The 22462-nt window shown below is 43.3% G+C and overlaps 1 protein-coding gene across 1 annotated transcript in view; it reads left to right on the forward strand.

Moving 5' to 3' along the window:
- LOC126152088 (glypican-5-like) overlaps window positions 1-22462 on the forward strand; it is a 1110366-nt gene that overhangs the window by 16724 nt on the left and 1071180 nt on the right. The window contains exon 2 of the mRNA XM_049915984.1: window positions 22169-22455. Within this exon, the coding sequence (XP_049771941.1) occupies window positions 22169-22455 (287 nt within the window). The remainder of the gene's footprint in view (window positions 1-22168; window positions 22456-22462) is intronic.

Consider the following 22462-nt stretch of genomic DNA (forward strand, 5'->3'; position numbering starts at 1 on the left):
AGTGTGTTTTGTTCTTATTCCTTCTCAGATTTGATCCCTAGTTTCTAAGAGGTAAGCCATTTCCTGTTATGTTAAAACGCAACTTTTTGTTGTTATGCCCACACGCACAATTATATAACAGCTATTTGTCTTAAGCAAAGGGCGAGTGTGGAGCTATAGTTTTATATAAGCTATGCTTGTTGGGGCAATTTCACGCACAGAGGCCGAGCGCGTCATTTTACCCACACTAATGAAAGTGGATAGCTAAATGAGATAGTTAATGTACATGTAATGAAAGTCAAAATAAAATAGTGTGTCATTTTTATAAGAATGGATTCTTCTGTTCAGATGGTGAGGAGGTACACCTGTAAAACAGGGAGAGCTTTTTTTGGACGGCGGCTGAACTACGAAATGCTGTCAGCGCTCTCCATAATGGGACTTGCATTAGACAGAGTGCCATCCACCTCAACGTACCAGACGCAAAGATCTGTGCGTATTACGTGGTGAATTCGGCAAAGATGGCGAGGACTGGTACCGGTGTATTTCTTGTGTTTCGGTGACATTCTGAAAGCAATGGTTGGGACAGTCTTGGAAACTGTAACGTTGACTCCTGTCTGAAGAAGCGTTAGTTGTTTTACAGATAGGCAAGGGACCAGTTACTGAATACGCTTCTTCATTGTTCTCACTGTTTTATAAGAAAACTATAACTATTGTTTTGTATCAGTTTCATAGTAAATTAAGGTTGATATTTTCGCTATTTTCTTTTTGTAAACAATGTTGTTCAGTGTTTTGCTTGACAAACATAGTATTCGATACATATATTTTATATTATAAGATGTGTGGAACTGACTATCCTATAGCAATCCTTGCCCCAGTTTACCCCACTTACTGCGACGTTTTACTGTTACGTTGGGTAGAAGGATGCAGTCAGTGATGTCACAATTATCAGTTATTTTATAAAACATGTAGCTGTGTATTTACGGCTTTAAGAGATGTTACAGTAAACACATGTGGGTAATGCTGTACGAAAATTGGAGCCTCTACGTGTTATAGAATAAAGGCTATAGTTAAAATACATCAGGTGCGTTAAATTCTCCCACTGTCCCGGAAGGCTACTATCATGCACTCTGCGAGTGCTCGCTCACGTGAAGGCGAGAGAAGTCGAGCTGCGAGTGAGCGAGTGATGAGGAGTGAGTGCAGCCCGCGGGCCTCCGCCGTGCCGATGCAGTGCTGTAGTAGGCGCTGGATCCGTGAAGAACCCTACTTGCACGTGGCGCCACAGATGTGCTCATATGGAAAAAGTTAAAGTAACATGTGAGGGAGGGTGGGGCGGGGGTGGGGGGGGGGTTTGAAGGTTCACGTGTACACAAGCATCCCCATATCCACTAGCATTCCCTGAAACCATTCTGAGTGGGGCATTGTCTTGCAGCAGGTACTGGTTATATAATATGGCCACATCATAGTACTGTAGTTTTGTATATAATTCACTGGTGAGAGTTTACGGCAGGTGGGACACTAATAAATCTCATACAGGCATTCCATACATGAATATGCTATGGACAAACAACAGGCGACTATTATATGCTCTTTGTATTTCAGTAAAATTTAAGAACTTTTTTTTAAATGCTGTACAACGTTTCCATTCATACCTTACATCCTGACAAAAGCGTGTAATGATTGGAACTAAAAGGGACCAATAAAGGGGCGTATCAGGAGTCCCACAAGGATCACTATAGAGCCGATTACTTTTCTAATTGTATAAGATGTTCGAAAGTTCCCTTTACATACTTCTGGGACTTGTATAGGAGAGCGAGTACATGATATTTTGAACTGGAACCCACGTCCGGAAACTTACCGTTCCCGTTTTACAGCCGTTTGAAAACATGTTCGCTAGATGAGTTTGCAACAAGATAGTCATAGTGGGAGGTGCGTACGTCGGACTGATTCACTTTCATTTGACATTTGTTCTACCTCTCTCACCTGGTTCGAGCCTCATTGACATGTCTGTGAGTGTTCAAGCAACATGGTTGAATACACGTATGCAGAATACACGGAAATGATACTTCATTATGGAGAAACTCACGGTAATGGAAAAGCCGACTTTATCAATATCCATCGCATACCCTTTTCGCCACAATTACGCCACTGCTTCGAGAAACGGTTACCTTCAACGTCAGCAGGCGTGACTGTGGTGCTATAAGGAGACGCCGCATAACCGAATTGGGCCGTATTGCATCACGTTGAATACACGAGCAATTGCGCGTGTAATGGATGCTACTCAGAATGGTTCAAATGGCTCTGAGCACTATGGGACTTAACATCTATGGTCATCAGTCCCCTAGAACTTAGAACTACTTAAACCTAACTAACCTAAGGACAGCACACAACACCCAGCCATCACGAGGCAGAGAAAATCCCTGACCCCGTCGGGAATCGAACCCGGGAACCCGGGCGTGGGAAGCGAGAACGCTACCGCACGACCACGAGATGCGGGCTGGATGCTACTCCCGGAACCGTCTGATATGTTGTGGATGACCAACAGCTGCATCCATTCCATCTCCAACACTCCGTACCACCTCTAATACCCATAGACACGCGAATAAGGCTCGGACCAAGTGAGAGTAGTAGGATAGACGCCAAATGACATCAGCCAATCTCACGTAAGCACCCCCTCCCAAGACTGCTATGTTGCAAACCTGCCCAGCAAAATGTAGCACGGAAACGGTACGTTTTAGGATATGGATTCCTATTCAAAATATTATGTACTCAACCTCCTCCCTCCTCTACAAGTCCTAGAATTTTGTAACGAGAGTTTTCGAACACGTTGTGTGCTAATGATGTGCCAGTTATTCTCTCCCATTGCAAATATCCCCTCACGCTGACGATCTTCACTGAAATCTAAGTTCAAGTCCAGCAACATCTGCACAGTCATCTAGAATATAAATGCCTATTTACGTGCTTATCAGAGTGGGCGCAGTACATAAGGTAGAAAGTTTACCCATCTCAAACGCAAGCAATCTTAGTCGCTCACAGAAAGACATGTTATCATGCGATTCACATAATAATTTCCACCCTTAATCATAAAACACCCAGAAATAACCTTTTTTCTTCAGCAAAGAACTTGGGATAATTCTGGACCATCACTTAGACTGGATTGAACACGCAGCTGCAGTCTTAAAGAAGGTGTCAGCCATCACTTCACTCACTACAGAAATCCAAAAAATATTTTCAGGGACGCGATTTAAGAACAATATTCTTCAAAATTGCATAGAAATTGAATTGCTTCCAAGATTCAAAAGACAGCTAATGACCCAGCTTTTATTACAATAACCACGTCTGCCCTATACTAGCCTGTAGTTCACTCTCATCAATTACCCCTCCCCACAACTTTTCTTTTCCATATGTTGGCATAGTTCTTTATTTAAATTCCCATTCCTAATAGTCGCTGTCACTATCATTTCAATCTTCCCCTCTTTCTTCAACCCTTAAGCTTCTGATAATACGCAGTAAACATCGCCTCAAATGCGATCTATATCGTTCTTAATTTCCTGTATTATCAGTATCATCATTATCATCATCATCACCTTTGGTGTGTGTTGTTCCTGATCCGACCCTAATCAGTCAGGCTAACTAAACTTCATTCGAACAGGTCTCGGAAGACCCAAACAGTACTGACCGACAGCCTGTACACGTCACTGGATGCGGATATGGAGGGGCATGTGGTCAGCACACCGCTCTCCCGACCGTTGTCAGTTTTCGTGACCACAGCCGCTACTTCTCAATCAAGTAGCTGCTCAAGTTGCCTCTCAAGGGCTGAGTGCACCTCGCTTGCCAACAGCGCTTGGCAGACCGAATGGTCACCCATCCAAGTGATAGCCAAGCCCGACAGCGCTTAACTTTGGTGATCTGACTGGAACCGGTGTTGACACTGTGGCAAGGCCATTGGCAATCTGTCACGCTAAATTATCATTAAATAAATAAATATGTACCTCATGTGCAAGTGGATACAATGCCTCATATGGCTCACAGTAAACTTGGGTGCCATTATCTGCAAGTATAAACGTGTTGGGTGACGCATCTCTCCACGATCAGGCTTCGAATACCAGTTTTTCTGGTGCCATGTTAATTACTGTAATCTGGGACGTGGACATATGTATAGATGTGTCGATGATGACATTTGTTCCATCTGCCGTGGAGGTAATTCTGGATTGTATGGCTTCTAACTGATTCCTGTTGTCCTCGACGGTGTTGGTAAGTCATTCAGTTCATTGTCTTTCCTCTTCTGTTACTAGGATCTGCGATTCCTGTCATTCACCGAAATTCTGCGCTGCGCATGACGGTTGGCTTAGGTAGCTGCGGTGTTCCGCAAATCTATTCAAGGTATACGCTTCGCACGGCGGCACGGAAAAAGCCTAGAGCGCGCTCAACAAAGCCGATGGAGTATCCCACTTGTCGGGCACTCACTGCTGGTCACGATGAAAGCCAGGACCTACACGTACATGATTACGCTGCAGTTCGCAATTAAGTGTCTGGCAGAGGTTTATCGAACTATCTTCTAGCTCTACCGTTCCACTCTCGAACAGCAAGCGGGAAAAACGAACACTCGTATCTTTCATTGCGAGCTCTGATTTCTCTTATTTACTCTCTATGAAAATGAGCGCTAACAAAATATTTTCACATTCTGAGAAGTAAGTTGGTGATTGAAATTTGATGAGAAGATCCTGCCGCAACGGAAAACCTGTTTTAATGATTGGCACCCAAACTTGCTTATCATGTCCGTGACACACACTCTCCTGTTTCGCAATAATACAAAACGAGCTTCCCTTCTGTAGCTGACTGCCATACGAGGCCAGTACACGGTCACCATAGAATGCAGTACTCTTGCATTCCGTTTTCGTGTATGTGAAATATTAACTTTAAATACGTAATTAATAAAACCATTATAATTTACATCCTCTTCGTAACATTGCGTACTTTACCCAACGCTCTCGTTTTCAACAGCGCCAATTTAAGAGCTTTCCAACAAGTGTTTGTTCACGACTGTTAAGTGTCAACACTATCATTTCCTACATTTCGTTTAAAATTTTCCTATAGACGACCTTTTAAATCTTTATGTTAGCAACGAAAATGATATTTGATTCTGTTTTGAATACTATGTGATAAATTATTTTATCTCATTTTAGTTCTATTACTGCACACCTCCTACGTTATTTTCTCGCTCATAATAGAATATGTTCTAAAACCATTAGATTTCATATTAGTGGTTTGAATTCTTTTTTATTCCTTATGAAATCAAACTATCTTTTATCCTTTTTCTTAAATGCAGATATAATGGCGAACTTTTATCATCTGGAACAACTCACCTAAAATTAATTACTAAAAATACACAGTCTGGATTTCAAGAGAATAAAGAAATAGCCGACCCCTGTGGCCGAGCGGTTCTAGGCGCTTCAGTCCGGAACTCCGCTGCTGCTACGGTAGCAGGTTCGAATCCTGCCTCGGGCACATCTGTGTGTGATGTCTTTAGGTTAGTTAGGTTTAAATAGTTCTAAGTCTAGGTGACTGACGATCTCAGATGTCAAGTCTCATAGTGCTTAGAGCCATTTGAACCATAAAGACATATTGCGTAAGTTCATTGTTAATATTGAGGCATCCAGATATTACCCTATTGTTCATTTTTCGGAGTTCTCCATCTGACTATCTAAACTTTCCTTTCTGGTATTCATGTTGAGTACCTCTTTCTTTTGGTCCCTGAAATTCTTCCTTCTAAATGGTTCAAATGGCTCTGAGCACTATGCGACTTAACTTCTGAGGTCATCAGTCGCCTAGAACTTAGAACTAATTAAACCTAACTAACCTAAGGACATCACACACATCCATTCCCGAGGCAGGATTCGAACCTGCGAATTCTTCCTTCCCAGTGCTTCTTGTAATACATCATTTCAATGGTGCCTTTAACTCATATGCTACTTTTTGTATTCTTATCCGAAAATTTTAAAATAATGCTCGTAAAACGGTCGTAGATTTTTTTCAGTTGTCTGGACAAAATACCGTTTCCAGGGCACCATACCTCAGCCGATAAAATCGGAACCCTTGCAGAATTACTTTGCTGTCCGTTTGACTGTCAAAAACCCTTTTCTTCTCAGAAACATATGTACCTATCAAGTTGAAATTTATGTTGCGTACTAAGGTCTATAAAGCCTTTGCAATGTAATAAAGGAAAGCTAAGCTAAAGTAATCAAAAGATACGGCCATTTAAGTCACACATTGGGATATCGCATACTCACTCATGAAAACCCTATAGCAAACTTCCATTGACATAGAAAAATGAAATTTGGCAAAAAGCAATGTTTCGCAGTACAAGTAAAGGAAAAAAATTCGAAAATTGTTGATCTGTAACTATACCACAAGAAAAAATTATGTCATCAGTCGTCCGACTGTCTGTCTGTCATGTTAACACTACATTTTCTTAGAAATGGGTAAACATATATCTTGCCTTTATCGATATCGGTAACAGGCAGAAATCGTAGAGATTCTAGATTAACGGGGTGGATGAACTGTATGTACAGATAATTAGGTTTAAACCGAACTTTCAGTGCGTAAGTCCTATTCGCACTAATCCGGAATTTCTTTTTCTGTTTGGGAGGAATATCATTCTACACTCTGGCAGTTTGCAAATATGGATATTAAGATAAACGTTTTCGATCGAAGTCACTGCTGGAAATCGCTCCTTTATTTAACACACAAGATTTTCTTTTCCATTTCCAAAGCGCTGAATATTGCGGAATTTTGCATGGGAATTTTCATAAAAATGCTCTGTTTTGGTTAAGACGACCAAAGACGCCGTTGAGTGAACAAATGGATAGTAATCCTAACAGCTTATCCGTAGTCACATTAGATTTTCTTTTTTCTCCACTCGTTGCAAGCTCCGTTCCCCCGCCTCGGAATTTCTGCCTGTGTAAGCAGCGTCCCGCGTTACGACGACCAAGATGGAGTGTGCAGCGTCCCTCGCAGTGTGAGCGTTTTATTATTTAATATCCGCAGCGGAATTTATGAACCGCTTTGCGAGCGTAGTTGCACGTTCGCTCTCGCGTCGGTGTCGTAAAGCATACCCCACATGTTTGAGGGAGACGGAAGGAGGCAAAAGCAAGAGGACAGGTAACTGAAGAAAGAGGGAGAGAGAGGTGGGGGGGATTGAGAGAGAGAAAGAGAAGGGGAGGTGGGGGCGCAGGAAAGCGAACGTGAAGCCGTAGGTAATTTCCATGCACTGTGCAATGTCGACTAGCTGGAGAAATAATAGTTCACCTTTGTGATTTTTGCAGTCGTTGAAGCCTCGAACTTGTATTGTGTTCGAGTTTCGTGACTATTTTAGAGGCCGGCCGCGGTGGCCGAGTGGTTCTAGCCGCTTCAGTCTGGAACCGCGCGACCGCTACGGTCGCAGGTTCGAGTCCTGCCTCGCGCATGGATGTGTGTGATGTCCTTAGGTTAGTCAGGTTTAAGTAGTTCTAAGTTCTAGGGGACTGATGACCTCAGATGTTAAGTCCCATAGTGCTCGGAGCCATTTGAACCATTTTGAACTATTTTAGAGACCGAAATATTCCTCCCTAAGAATGAACGCGAATTTACCGAGACCGTATTAGTCGAAAATACTCAAAAAGCTGCGAGCAGCGGAGCCAAGTTTAGTGCCGTGTTTCTTGACCATTGGTAAGCTTTCGATGCAGTTCCGCGCTGTCGCATGGTCAACAAAAGAAGTGTTCACGGATTGATAGAATGGGCGTGCGGCTGATCTGAGTACGGCCTTAAGAAATGCGAAGAGATTGCCAGGCGTGAAATTAGCTTCTGACATGCTTCGGGGGACTGTGATTGGTCCGCTACGGCTCACGGTACAAAGGCTGTGCTTGATCCAAAACTTCGGGGGTTTCCATAGGAATATTTTATGAGTATTTTGCTATTAGTCATCTGTTGTCTCTGCTTCCTCTTTGCATTCCCTTTGATTGGCCTGAGCAGCTAGTTCGAAAGCCCACACGCAATGGAAATATTTTGGACCTTGTAGCTACAAACAGGCCTCACCTTATCGACGACATCAGTGTAGAGAAAGGGATTAATGACCAAGATGTCATCATAGCGACTCAATCGGGAAAGCTAGGAGAATATTTCTGCTGGAAAGAACAGATGGGCAGTTGTTAGAATTCAGATTAGACAATGAATTGACATAATTTAGTTCCAACATCATGGAAGTAGAGGAATTAGGGGACTGAAAATCGAGCTCTAGAGGAGCATGTGCAGAGTAAGTTGATTAAGAATGGGAAAGAGCCATTGTGGTTTTACAATGAAAATATTAAGGGAGCAAAGGCTGTTACAATTTAGGTTCAAAAGAGAGTACGCAAATGACAGGAGAAATTGTAGGAAATCGTGCGTCTACTAAAAACTTCTATGTGCCACGCATGCAACAACTGCCACCTCATACCTTAGAAAAAGTTCTTGCCGGGAACCCGAGAAAATTCAAGTCCCATGTAAAACCGCTAAGCAGGTCTAAGACTTCTCTCCAGCCACTCACTGACCAATCTCGCGTGCCAGCAGAAGAGAGCGAAAAGAAAGCCGAAGTTTTAAATATCGCGTTTAAGAAAGTGTTCGTCTGACCATCGCACAGACTCCCATTTGGGCAATATGCCAATCAGCATCCCTGGTGAAGAGAAATATCTGGAAGAGTTAAAAGCAAATAAGCCGTCAGATCCGGATGGAATCGCAATTCGCTTTCACAAAGAGTACTCTACGACAATGACCCTTTACTTAGCTTGCATTTATCACGAATATCTCGCCCAGCGCGAAGTCCCAAGCGACTACAAAAAATCGCACGTGAGTGCTCTATATGAGAAGACTAAAAGAACGAACCCGCAAGATTACAGACCAATATCCTTAACATCGATTGACTGCAGAGTTCTTGAACATATTCTCAGTTCGAATATAATTAATTTACTTGACACGGAAAAGCTTCTGTCCACGAAACAGCGCGGTTTTAGAGAGCATCGCTCGTGAGAAGCTCAGGTTTCCCTTTTCTCACGTGATATACTTAGAACTACGGATGAAAAGCAACACACCGTTTCCGTAATCCTACATTTACGAAGAGCATTTGACACGGTGCCCACTGCAGGCTGTTAACAACGTATGGGTATGTAGCATGGGTTCCCAGGTACGTGAGTGGCTCGAAGGCCTCTTAAATAACAGAACGCAGTTCGTGGTCCTCGACGACGAGTGTTCATCAGAGACAAGGATACCGTCAAGACTGCCTCAGGCAACTGCGCCAGGACCGTTGTTATTTCCTATACACAAGAATGATCTGGTGGACAGGGTGAGCATCAATCTGCGGCTTGTTTGCTCATGATGCTGTTGTGTATAGGAGGACATTCGTCGTGTGACTGTGGGTGGATTTAAAACGACTTAGACATAATTCCTAATTGGTGTGATGAAGGGCTGCTAACTGTAAATGTACAATTATTAGCTAATGCATATCAGTAGGAAAAACAAAAAATGTTTGAATACATGGTTAGTTGTGTGCTGCCTAACACAGTAACGTTGATTAAATGTCTAGGATTCCAAAGCGATACAAAGTGGAACGAGCATGTAATGATTGTGGGGAAGGTGAAAGGTCAACTTCGTGTTAGTAGAATTTTGGAATAATGTGGCTTATTTGTAAAGGAGACCGCATATAGGATGATACTGCAACTTATTCTTGAGTACTGTTCAAGTGTTTGGGGTCCGTACGAGGTCGGATTGAAGGAAGGCATCGAAGCAGTTCGAGAGCAGGCTGCTAGGATTGTTACCACTAGGTTCGAAAACACACAGCTATTACGGAGAGACATCGGGAACTCAAATGGGTATCTTTTGAGGGAAGATGACGGCTGTTTTCATTTTTTTTTAGAAACATTATTTAGCGAACCGATTTTTGAAGCTGACTGCAGAACGTTTCTACTGCCGCGAAGGTACATTTCTGGTAAGGACCACGAGAGTAAGATAAAAGAAATTATGGCTCTTGCGGAGGCATACAGTCAGTCGTTTTTCCCTCGGTCTGTTTGCCAGGTGAACAGGAAAAGAAATGCCTAGCTAGTAGTGGAACTCGTACCCTCCTCCAGGCACAAAAAAATGGCTCTGAGCACTATGGGACTCAACATCTATGGCCATCAGTCCCCTGGAACTTAGAACTACTTAAACCTAACTAACCTAAGGACATCACACAACACCCAGTCATCACGAGGCAGCTCCAGGCACAACATGGTGACTTGTGGAGTATTTAAGTAAATGTGAATGTTCTTACCCCATTTATCTTTGTATCTCTATTACTCTGGTCTTCCACATGAGTACTAAGAGTAACCGGTTAAATTCAGATTACACGATAAATCCCACGAATTTAAAGGTTGTCGATTCAACTTATTACTTACGGATTACCATTATGAAGAAATTGCAACCCTTACCTGGACAATGTTTGCAGGAAGGCAAACCAACGACTGTGTTTTACTGGCAGAATATAGGAAGATGCAACAGTTCCACTAAATAGACTGCCTAAGCTACGCTTGTCCGTCCTCTTCTGGAATAATGCTACGCGGTGTGGAATCCCTATCAGGTAGGCTTGACGGAGGACTTCGAAAAGGTTCAAAGTGCGGAAACTCTTTGAGTATTGTCGCGAAATAAGGGAGAGAGTGCCACCGATACGATACACGAATTGGAGGGGCAATAATTTTTCGTTGCGTTTTTTGCTGTGGCAAGATCTTTTCACGACACTTCAAACACCAGCTGTATCCTCGGAAAGTGAAAATATTTTGTTGATCCCTCATACCCACATGGGGAGAAATTGTCTTACTAATAAAATAAGGGAAAATAGCTCACACGGAAAATTTCAAATTTTCATCCACGCCACAACTTATCCGAGAGTGAAATGTAAGAAAAACATGACAGTGGTTCGATGAACCCCCTGCTAAGCACTTACGTGTGAACTGCAAAGTAGTCATGTAGATGTATTTATAGATTTAGAAAAATACGTGCACAACTTTTCCAATATCGAGATTTGGGTTTTCCGCGATTTCCCTAAATCGCTCCAGGCGAATGTCAGGATAGTTTCTTTAAAAAGGGCACCGCCGATATCTTTCCCCATGCTTTTGCAGTCCGAGCTTGTGCTCCATCTCTAATGGCAGCGATGTCGACGGGACGTTAAACTCTAATCTTCTTTCCTTCTTTTCTGTGTCTGAGGGACATCGCGTTTCTCTGTGTTTTGTGTTTTACGTTTTGGTAATTGCACTTACAGGCTGCTTGGAAGGTATTTTCACTGAAATTAATGTAACTAGTGTAGCAAACCGATTAACTCATAATTATGTTATCACTTTATAAAGAGCTACGTGACGCCTTGGACTCCTCATATCAAAATACGCTGAAAATCTCTCTGCACCACTTCCGAAAGTTTTTCGATGAAGTTCGTGTTTACTATGCATAAATGAGCTAATTGAGAAACTCGAAAGTTCTCGGACCCTATCCACAGTCGGTGCAGTGAAAACGTGGGAGACCACACTGTACACACTGAAGAGCCAAAGAAACTGGTACACCCTCCTAATATCATGTAGGGCCCACGCGAGTACGCAGAAGTGCCGCAACACGACGTGATATGGACTCAACTAACGTCTGCAGTAATCCTGGAAGGAACTGACACCATATCCTGCAGGGTAGCCCGTAAATCCGTAAGAGTACGACGGTGTGGAGATCTCTTCTGAACAGCACATTGCAAGGCATCCCAGATATGCTTAATAACGTTCATGTCTGGGGAGTTTGGTGGCCAGCGGAAGGGTTTAAACTCATAAGAGTGTGCCCGGAGCCGCTCTCTGACAATTCTGGACCTGTGGGATGTCACATTGTCCTGCTGGAATTGCCCATCTCCGTTGGAACGCACAATGGACATGAATGGAAGCAGGTGATCAGACAGGATGCTTACGTACGTGTCACCTGTCAGAGTCGTATCTAGACGTATCAGGGGTGTCATATCACTCCAACTGCATACGCCCCACACCATTACAGGGCCTCCACCAGCTTGAACAGTCCTCTGCTGACATGTAGGGTCCATGGATTCATGAGGTTGTCTCCACCAACTCGATACAATTTGAAACGAGATTCGTCCAACCGGACAACATGTTTCCAGTCGTCAACAGTCCAATGTCGGTGTTGACGGGCCCAAGCGAGAAGTAAAGCTTCGTGCCGTGCAGTCATCAAGGGTACAGGAGTGGGCTTCCGGCTCCTAAAGCCCGTATAGATGATGTTTCGTTGAATGGTTCCCACGCTGACACTTCCTGATGGCCCAGCATTGAAATGTGCGGCAATTTGGGGAAGGGTTGCTCTTCTGTCACGTTGAACGACTTTCTTCAGACGTCGTTGGTCCCGTCTTGCAGGATCTTTTCTGGCCGTAGCGATGTCGGAGATTTATTGTTTTACCGGATTCCTGATATTCATGGTACACTTGCCCATCTATACCGCGCTGCATGGTGTCGTGGTTGCAAAGATGGGTCTCGCCATGGACATCGGGAATGAAGTTGCGCATCATGTAGCCTTTTGCGCACGGTTTGAGACTTAACACGACGTCCTGTGGTTGCACGAAAAGCATTATTCAACAAGGTGGAGTTGCTGTCAGGGTTCCTCCGAACCATAATTCGTAGGTAGCGGTCATACACTGCAGTAGTAGATTGGGCGGCCTGAGAGAGGCATGTCATCGACAGTTCCTGTCTCTCTGTATCTCCTCCATGTCCGAACAACATCGCTTTGGTTCACTCCGAGACGCCTGGACACTCCCCTTGATGAGAGCGGACGCGATCTAACCGCGGTATTGACCGTGTAGGCAAGGCTGAACTACAGACAACACGATCCGTGTACTGCCTTCCTGGTGAAATGACTGGAACTGATCGGCTGTCGGACCACCTTTGCCTAATAGGCGCTGCTCTTTCATGGTTGTTTACATCTCTGGGCGAGTTTAGTTACATCTCTGAACAGTCAAAGGGACTGTGTCTGTGATACAATATCCATAGTCTGCGTCTATCTTCAGGAACCGGGGCGATTCAAAACTTGTTTTGATGTGTGTATAATGAACAGTTTTGGTATGTATTTTTCTTAAATTATAAAACAGTTCACTTCTCACTTTTTATGTCAATAAGTGATTACTTGCGGTTCTTCCTGATTTTAGTTGGCATCGGTGTTTCCTCTCATCTGTTCACATGGAGGTCGTACTACAGCTGTATTTACGAAAGATAAGCATGTTTTTTGTGCTTCGAACATTTTTCTTCTCACTTTTCATATCGTTTGCACTCGTGTCTTCTGTCACTAAGAAAGACATAACTCTAACACTAAATTTTAACTTATTTCTTGGTCTGTGGTTTCCCACTAAAATACGAAGCCCTAGTGCATGTTTGACGATCTATTTACACTCTATTGATAGTGTGGCTACTTACATGTAATTTTCAGTAACAGTGACGTAGAAAAATCGCAACACCAAAAAGTAATTAACATAGAGTGATGAAATTTTGGGAATATATGTGCCTATGTAATATATTTAAGTGATTAACATTGCAACATCACATTGCAAGCACGAGATAAGCCATTGCAAATGCGAAACGCTGGTACATTAATAACCGGTGTAACCGCCAGAATGTTGAATGCAAGCATGCAGTCTTGCATCCTGACTTGCATCCTCGTTGTAGCGTTCTGCGCTGAATTTGCCTTTTTTTCTGAAAGAGAAAGCATATTGGTGCTTGTCGCATGGGTAGCATAATATGTGGTAAAAGTTTGTTGCTGAGAACTTTGAGACAATGATCCGAAAAGTGAAAAACTATTTGGTTTTATTGAAAAAATAGATAAAAAACCTTGTTCAAATGATGGTCTATTGAAAGAACAAATAGTAATGAAAACGGGGGTTCGTCACATATTTAAGTTCGTAAGAGACATGGGCTATGGCTGAAGGCTTATGTACCAGTACCACGTGATTCTCAATCAAAATCTGTCCAAAACCAGTTGTGATAATAAGCGACTGTGAAAAGTTTATGTTTAGAAAACTTCTAAGTAATGCGAAAAAGAAACACAAGAAGCAAGAATGCTTGTATGGGCCTGCATTCGAACTGGATTACTGATCAGCTATTCCGAAAATTTTGACATTAGTTCTCGGCGCATGATCTTTCACTAGCCACAACTTCTCTACGGTAATTTCGTCAAGTTATGAATTTACTTTGTCACGATGATTAATAAACAGAAACACGATACATGCAAAAGATATCGGCGTCATAAAACAGTGACTATACTTCAAATATACTCCACGAGTTCGCCAAAAAGCGACATATTCCGAGATAAAGATTCAGTGATTGGGAGGCAGCGCGGAATGTGTTCGTGGCATGTAAGTTTCCATCTGTTCACATGCGCGTAATGCTATTTATTATTATCTTGCCAACTTTATTGCATGCAAAGCAATTGACGCCCCCATACAACGAGAATAGCTCCTTTGTCTCTGGAGTTGGCAACGTAAGAAAGTGTTCACAATGAAGTTACTTGCGAAATCGTCAGCTGAAGCTGACCTTACTTTCCCTGGCCAACTTAACAATACAAAGACAAATCGAACGCTCTGGGCCCAGGCTCAATTGCCTCTCTTCAGGTGTATCGAAGGCAGATTCTCTCTCTGTGTACCGATCGAATTTAAAAACTTAAAACTCTTATCTTTACCTGCTCATTAAGATGTATAATTCTATGTTAGAAGTTCAATACAGTAACACAAATATTATAGTTAGAAACTGTGTGTTCGTCTTGAGGCAGGATACCTGAAGGCGCGCAGATACGCTCCTCCAAACAAATTTGACACGTAATTTAAGACGTTTGCTAAACTTTTTCTCGCCGACACTCCCAACCCTGACCACAAAATGGTGATAGGAAAAAAGCTATCGCTTGCTACATTGTCGCTCTCCTTGCAGTCAAACTTCAACAGCACGTATGACGTTTTATTACTGTTCTACTACGAACTGTACTCGCAGCATACTTTGCAGTCAGTACCTGAATGTACCTACAAAATTATATCAGTTTCCGATACAGTGTTCAGGAGATGATGTTTTTGTTGTGGTCTTCAGTCCAGAGACTGGTTTGACGCAGCTCTCCATGCTACTCTATCCTGTACAAACTTCTTCATCTCCCAGCACTTACTGCAACCTTCATCCTTCTGAATATGTTTAGTGCATTCATCTCTTGGTCTCCCTCTACGATTTTTACCCTCCACGCTGCCCTCCAATAATAAGCTGGTGATCTCTTGTTGCCTCAGAATATGCCCTACCAAGCGATCCCATCTTCTAGTGAAATTGTGCCACAAATTTCTCTTCTCCCCAATTCTATTCAATACCTCCTCATTAGTTATGTGATCAACCAATCTAATCCAGGAGATTTGATGTCATAAACATTAGAGATGTGCGAAAAACTAGCTGTTGTTTAAAATGGATCGGAAATTACCCAGACTTCTCTTATCAAGTTTTTGATAATTATGAGAGCACTTAGCGGCTTCCAAAAAACTCTAAGCATAATTTAAAAACGTTCCTAAACTTTTCCTTGGTGGCATGCTTAACGTCACATTTTGTAACATGTTTGTAGCCGTTTGATGCATGGGAGTTGGATTCTTTAACGCTTGAGTACTCGTACGGGTGAGTTTCTTTTTGTTATGTTGTCGCCCGTACGGACCTTCCACAGACGTGAATCTGTATAGTTTTGAGTCCCATTTTAAAAGTCAGCGCTTGACCATTGTTGTTTGAACGTGGCTATTGTTAGGAATTATGAAAGTAAGTTCATCCACATTGTGTGCTCTGCTTGACATTTGTCACGGGAGCGACCACAGGTGTTGCCATTTCAGTTTCTATTTCGATAGGTAAGTTATTTGTCTTTCAGAGTTTAATTCCCTAAAAATGAAGGTAAAGCACTGACAAAAACTATTTTCCTAACCAATATTGCATGGGAACTTATAAAGGCCCAACAGAAAGCAGATTTCAAGCACCACAGGTACCTAAGAAGATCAGGAGGCGTGGTCTCTCACTGCTTGTAATGGAATAGATTCAAAATAGGCCGCAAGAGGAAAGAAAGGGTGAAGAGGAAGATGTTAAAGCGTGTGGCAGACCGGGTGAAAAATTAACCATGATGTGGTGTGTTATGTGCATTAAGTGGACCTGCTCTAATCATTTGAAGGAAGTTTGTGTCAGTTGTTTGAAAAGTGCGGAATGAAATAATACATATGTCAAAAAGTAATTATGGAAATGTTGGTTTCATTGTCGTATTATCGGTTGGTTGGTTGGTTTTTGGGGGAGGAGACCAGACAGCGAGGTCATCGGTCTCATCGGATTAGGGAAGGATGGGGAAGGAAATCGGCCGTGCCCTTTGAAAGGAACCATCCCGGCATTTGCCTGGAGCGATTTAGGGAAATCACGGAAAACCTAAATCAGGATGGCCGGACGCGGGATTGAACCGTCGTCCTCCCGAATGCGAGTCCAGTGTGCTAACCACTGCGCCACCTCGCTCGGTCTCGTATTATCGAGGCTCATGCAGAGGTGTAGTGTATTGTTCACAAACTACACTTATTATTCATTTTTACCGTAATATAAGTTCACGTTTGTATGTTTTCATTAAAATATGTTGTGTGTGAATATTGTAATAAATGCAGCGCGTTCAAGTGGGGAGTTGAGTTATCAATTGAATTCGACATCATTATGGATTTATACAGGTTTATCGGAAATTCCCGTAACAGACTTCTAGGACTTGTAGAGGGGAGTGAGTACGTCGTATTTTTAATAGGAACCCATGTCCTGAAACGTCATCCAACGAGACCACAGATCGTCAAAGTTCTAGGCGCGGGCATCTGTAAATGTACGTATACACGGGGTGATTCCGTGATGATGTTACAGACTTTCTAGGATGATGGAGAACGATAAACGTATTAATTTGAAGTAAGGATCCCTGTACTGGAAACGAACGAGTCGAAAGTTACAAACGAAAGTGTTCTGATACCTCTGACAGTTGAATACACGTACCGGTTCTTGTGTTGCGAAGAGTGTAGGGTTGGTAACTTTCAGTGGTGGTAGTGTGGACGGAAACGAGAAAAAATGTCCAATAAACGTGGGCTCTAAAGTGCGTACCTTAACAGCTATGAACACTTGCTCAGTGCAGCGAAGATGAACGAATGGTCATAGCTTCTCAGGTATCCAATTTAGAACCCAAGTTTATTGGACATTTTTTCTCGTTTTTGTCTACACTACCACCACTGAAAGTTACCAGCCCTACACTCTTCGCAACACAAGAACCGGTACATGTATTCAACTGTCAGAGGTATCAGAACGGTTTTCGTTTATAACTTTCGACTAGTTCGTTTCCGGTACAGGAATCCTCGCTTTAAATTAATACATTTATCGTTCTCCATCATCCTAGAATATCTGTAACATCATCATGGAATCACCCCGTGTATACGTACATTTACAGACATCCATGCCTGTAACTTTGACGCTCTGTAGTCTCGTTGGTTGACGGTTCCGGACATGGTTTCTTATTCAAAATACGATGTACTCACTCCCCTCTTCAAGTCCTAGAAGACTGTAACTGGAATTTCCGACTACCCTGTGTATCCTATTTTGTTTCCTTGTTGTTAAAATAATGCTGAAAACAATAGTGGGTGAAAGCTGTCATCCACGGGACAAGTAATGTGGCAGAAATTCACGCGACTGCTGCAGGGTTAAAGACTCGGGGGCTTACTGAGACTAATACAGCAAGAAGAGCATTATTTTAATATAAACCCGCGTGAGGGAAATAATAAAAAATGGTTCAAATGGCTCTGAGCACTATGGGACTTAACTTCTGAGGCCATCAGTCCCCTACAACTTAGAACTACTTAAACCTAAATAACCTAAGGACATCACACACATCCATGCCCGAGGCAGGATTCGAACCTGCGACCGGAGCGGTCGCGCGGTTCCATACTGAAGCGCCTAGAACCGCTCGGCCACACCAGCCGGCGAAATAACAAAAGCAAAATTGATTAAGGAAACGAAACATGGCTTGAAATGAGTTCTGGAAAGCGTTAAAACATGAATTTTAAAAATTAACCTCTTGAGCGTAGTATTCAATAATGTATTATGGCATATTTAATGTTAACGGCAGCTTTCATCTCGGGTCATTCATTATTTCTGCATTTAAATGCGTACAGGAACGAAATGTGTGGCAAAATATTTAGTCCGGACGGCTCTCAGAGATCCTATTGAGGCCACGTTGATTGTACTGTGGTCGCCACAAAACAGCCTGCATGGCGTATGAGAGTGAACCGGCCGCCAAAGACCGTTAGAAGCGCGCCACGTCAGATGAAAGTCAGACCCCATGTTGCGTGGCATACAGCTTGCCAGGGGGCCGGCAACAAAAGCTTTCGTTGTACCTGTAGCTGACAGGAGTCTGAGAAAGGACATGAAGTGGCGTCGTGCGAGGCGGACGCACAACCGAAAATGGTTCGCAACAAAGTGCCAGCACAGCTCTATGGACACCAACGCCACGGCAAAGCGTTGCTCTGAAGGACCACGAGAACCACCCGTAGTAATCTGGCTGAAATTACCAACTCTGTCAGAGCTGCAGAGGCCCTTTCAGCGTTCGAACAGCAATAAACAGTCCCTTGTTGGAGGTATAAGCATTTACCCCTTTCCTCCTCCCTAGTTTATTCGTGGCTTTTCACCCTGCAGATCTGAAACCACTATATCGGGTAATCAGAAAATATTGTGAATCTGCCGAAAAGTACCACACACATATGCACACTCATGTTCATAAACTAAGGATAATTGTAGAACGTGGTGCCACACAACGTGGCACTACACAAAACTGGCGCTGATAGCATAGGCACATAGGGAACACACAGGACACAGATCTGTAAGTCCACGGTATTGGTGATAAGTTGAGAAAAACGTCCCGAAACACATGTGCTACAAAACGCTACTGTTTCCTGCGCATGTACCGCGATATCTATATGGGATATGATCACCATGCACACGTACACGGGCGCACAACGGGTTGGCATACTCTGGATCAGGTGGTCGAGCAGCTGCTGGGGTATAGCCTCCCATTCTTGCTCCAGTGCCTGTCGGAGCTCCTGAAGTGTCCGAGTGGTTTGAAGACGTGCAGCGATACGTCGACCGAGAGCATCCCAGACGTGCTGGAGAACTGGCAGGCCAGTCCATTCGCCTGATATCTCCTGTTTCAAGGTACTCCTCCATGGTGGCAGCTCGGTGGGGCCGTGCGTTATCATCCATCAGGAGGAAGGTGGGACCCACTGCACCCCTGAAAAGGCGGACATACAGGTGCAAAATGACGTCCCGATACACCTGACCTGTTACAGTTCCTCTTAAAAGATATGCAGGGGTGTACGTGCGTCAATCATAATCCCACCCCACACCATCAAACCACGACCTCCATACAGTTTCCTTTCAAGGACATTGAGGATGAACATAACCTGGAACCACTGTTCCAATGACCATGTACTGTGTCTTGACACCAGGCTTTACGGGCTCTCCTGTGACCAGGGGTCAGTGGAATGCACCTTGCAGGTCTCCGGGCGAATAAACCATGTCTGTTCAGTCGTCGGTAGACTGTGGGTCTGGAGACAACTGTTCCAGTGGCTGCAGTAAGGTCCCGAGAAAGGCTACCTGGAGTACTCTGTGGCCGTCTGCGGGCACTGATGGTGAGAATCGGTCTTCTTGAGGTGTTGTACATTGTGGATTGTAGTGCCTGGACACGTTTCCTGTCTGCTGGAATTGTTGCCATAATCTTGAGATCACACTTTATGGCACACAGAGGGCCCGTGCTACGACCTGCTGTGTTTGGCCAGCCTCCAGTCGCCCTATTATTCTACCCCTCATAACGTCATCAATATGTATTCTTTCAGCCATTTCCAACAAACAGTCACCATTAACACGTCTGAAAACGTCTGCACGCTTACTCGCTGCACCGTACTCTGACATGCGCCAACACACCTCTGCGTACGTGGACTGCTGCCAGCGCCACCGTGCGACGACCGCAGGTCAGATGCACCGCACGGTCATACCCCGAGGTGATTAAACCCGCAAACCGCCCACCAGCGCGTTGTTTCACCATGTATCAGTATTATCCTTACTTTATGAGCATGAGTGTATATTTGTAGGTTTTAGTGCAACAGCTTGTTTATGAAGTTATTATTAAAGAGACTACTTTTTGTTCATTTCACCCTTAAACAGAAGCTCGAATCACATTACCACTACAGGAGCCTTCATGAAGTCCTAAAGAATGTAACGTTCTTTAAAATTTTTTTACCGAAACATACTTAAAAGAATTCCTGAACTGGGATTGCATACAAAACTGGAGTTATCGTGTAGCGTGTTGTACCTGCGAGTGGTGTACTTACTCTGTGTTATTGTTAGCTAAACTTTATATGAGCTGATTGGGCAATGCAACACCCAATAGCATTGAAGAAATACAGTCACTGCGAATTATATTTAGCCCCTTATGTACTGAATCCTCAGGCCCTGTTCAAAACTGAAAACTTTGGTCCCTGTGCACATGACAAATAAATAAAATCGTGTTACCTCTAAAGCAGGAACGGCAGATCGCGATATATTCTGCTCTCTCATGAAGAAGAATATAATATACTAGTTACAGGCTCAGTGCTATGCTATGCTGGCTGTAACACTTTGAAATATAAATGGAATTCTTTTGGCTGATAAATGAAAACATTTAAGAAAAATTCAATGTCTTTAAAAAGCATATGACCTGGACAGGGAGGCGGTAGTACTTTGCGTAAATAACTGACACTGACATTTTGAGTAGTCAAATTGTTTCAAAACATCTGACAATTAAAATTACATTAGTCACAAAAATTGCATTTTTTTTACTAACTGAAAACCTTTCTTTGTTGACGTAGTCACAAACAACGAGATTTAAAAGCAAGTATTACCTAACATCACTAAAAAGCATAAAGACAAATCATCAAATTACGTATACTTATGTTAACAAATCTTAGGAACATTGCAAAAGGGAAATGTCTGACTAGCCTATACATCAAATCTGTTTACTTACAGTCTGGGGTTATTTAACATAGAACCCACTGTTACCAGTTATCAGCCAATTCATTAACGGTAACGCGCTGGCAAAAGGGAAGTAATAAAATATTAAGATCTTTACCTTAACTGCGAGAAGAGTTCTGCTTCCACATTTATATTTCCAATAATACATGCACTCTTTAAGCTTCTCTGTAATAGCAATCCGGTATCCTTTCTTGTCACAATTAAACTTACATTTCAACATTTAACTTTACGTTCCATTATAAAATCGCTCATCATTTTTAACTACCTGTTTTACGTGCGGCGTAACAAAACATTGGTATGAGAAAATTAGTACATTATAATCTAACACTTGGTGGCCTTACAGAACACAAAACAAAAAACTGCCCACTGGACCCTCTTTCGCACACAGATAGTTACACATCATTGCTGTGCGCCGAGGCCTCTCTTACTCCATCCAACACCACAATCTAAGACCAGAAGCAGTATCTTTGGCTCTGCGGTCGTGCAAAGTCAGCAATCCGCTTTATAGAGCCCATCAGAGACGTACATAGTTCACAATATAATAGTTTCATTTTAGTTTACATTAGTATCGTTACAATAGTCTGGTGCCACATGTAAGTTTACGCCAGTAGACTCCTTTCAGGACTTGAGTTTAACCTGAAACACAAGCTATTTTGATGCAGTATTCCTGTTTAATGACACTCTAGTTAAGATCTCTGTGGTGGTATCTTTCTGTCGCTCTTTACCTGAGAGCAGTTAATTGATCGTGGGAGCGACTGTGCCTGTTTGGCAAGCAGAAATAATTCAATAAAATCGTGCGCTCTGTACCGTTAGCTATCAACTTTTTACAATCTGGAAAATTAAGTGCTGAATGCTTTATTAGGGTCATCTTGTGCATGCGCTCGGAGATATTGATTTTGATCAATAAATATATTGAGATGATATAAAGGGTTTATGCCCACAAAACACCCACCACTTTCCATTCACACTGTTTCCTGTACCTAATCTGCAACGAGACAACTGTAGCAAAGGAATGTGGCAGTTTGATAAAGAGAATTAAATACTACTCGCTACGGTGGATGACGCAGCCTGGCCAGAGCGTATTGTCGCAGGGCAGCGCGGCGTGGCACCGGGAGACGTCACAACACACCTGCCCCGCGCCGGTCTTTGTGGGCAGCCGCCGGTGCAATCCATCAGGCGACAATGGCGCGGCCAATCAGGGCGTCGCTTTGTGGGGCCGGGGCCACGCGCAGCGCCATTATGCGCCCGGGATGTCCGTCTCGGCGGCCCCGCTTCCAGCTCCAGCTCCATGTGCAGCTCCAGGGCCTCCGCCTGCCCCTGCCAGCAGGCAACCACCTGCACGTCGTCAGGGAGAGTGCGGC

Source organism: Schistocerca cancellata, chromosome 2, assembly GCF_023864275.1.
Source record: "Schistocerca cancellata isolate TAMUIC-IGC-003103 chromosome 2, iqSchCanc2.1, whole genome shotgun sequence".
Taxonomy (NCBI): domain Eukaryota; kingdom Metazoa; phylum Arthropoda; class Insecta; order Orthoptera; family Acrididae; genus Schistocerca; species Schistocerca cancellata.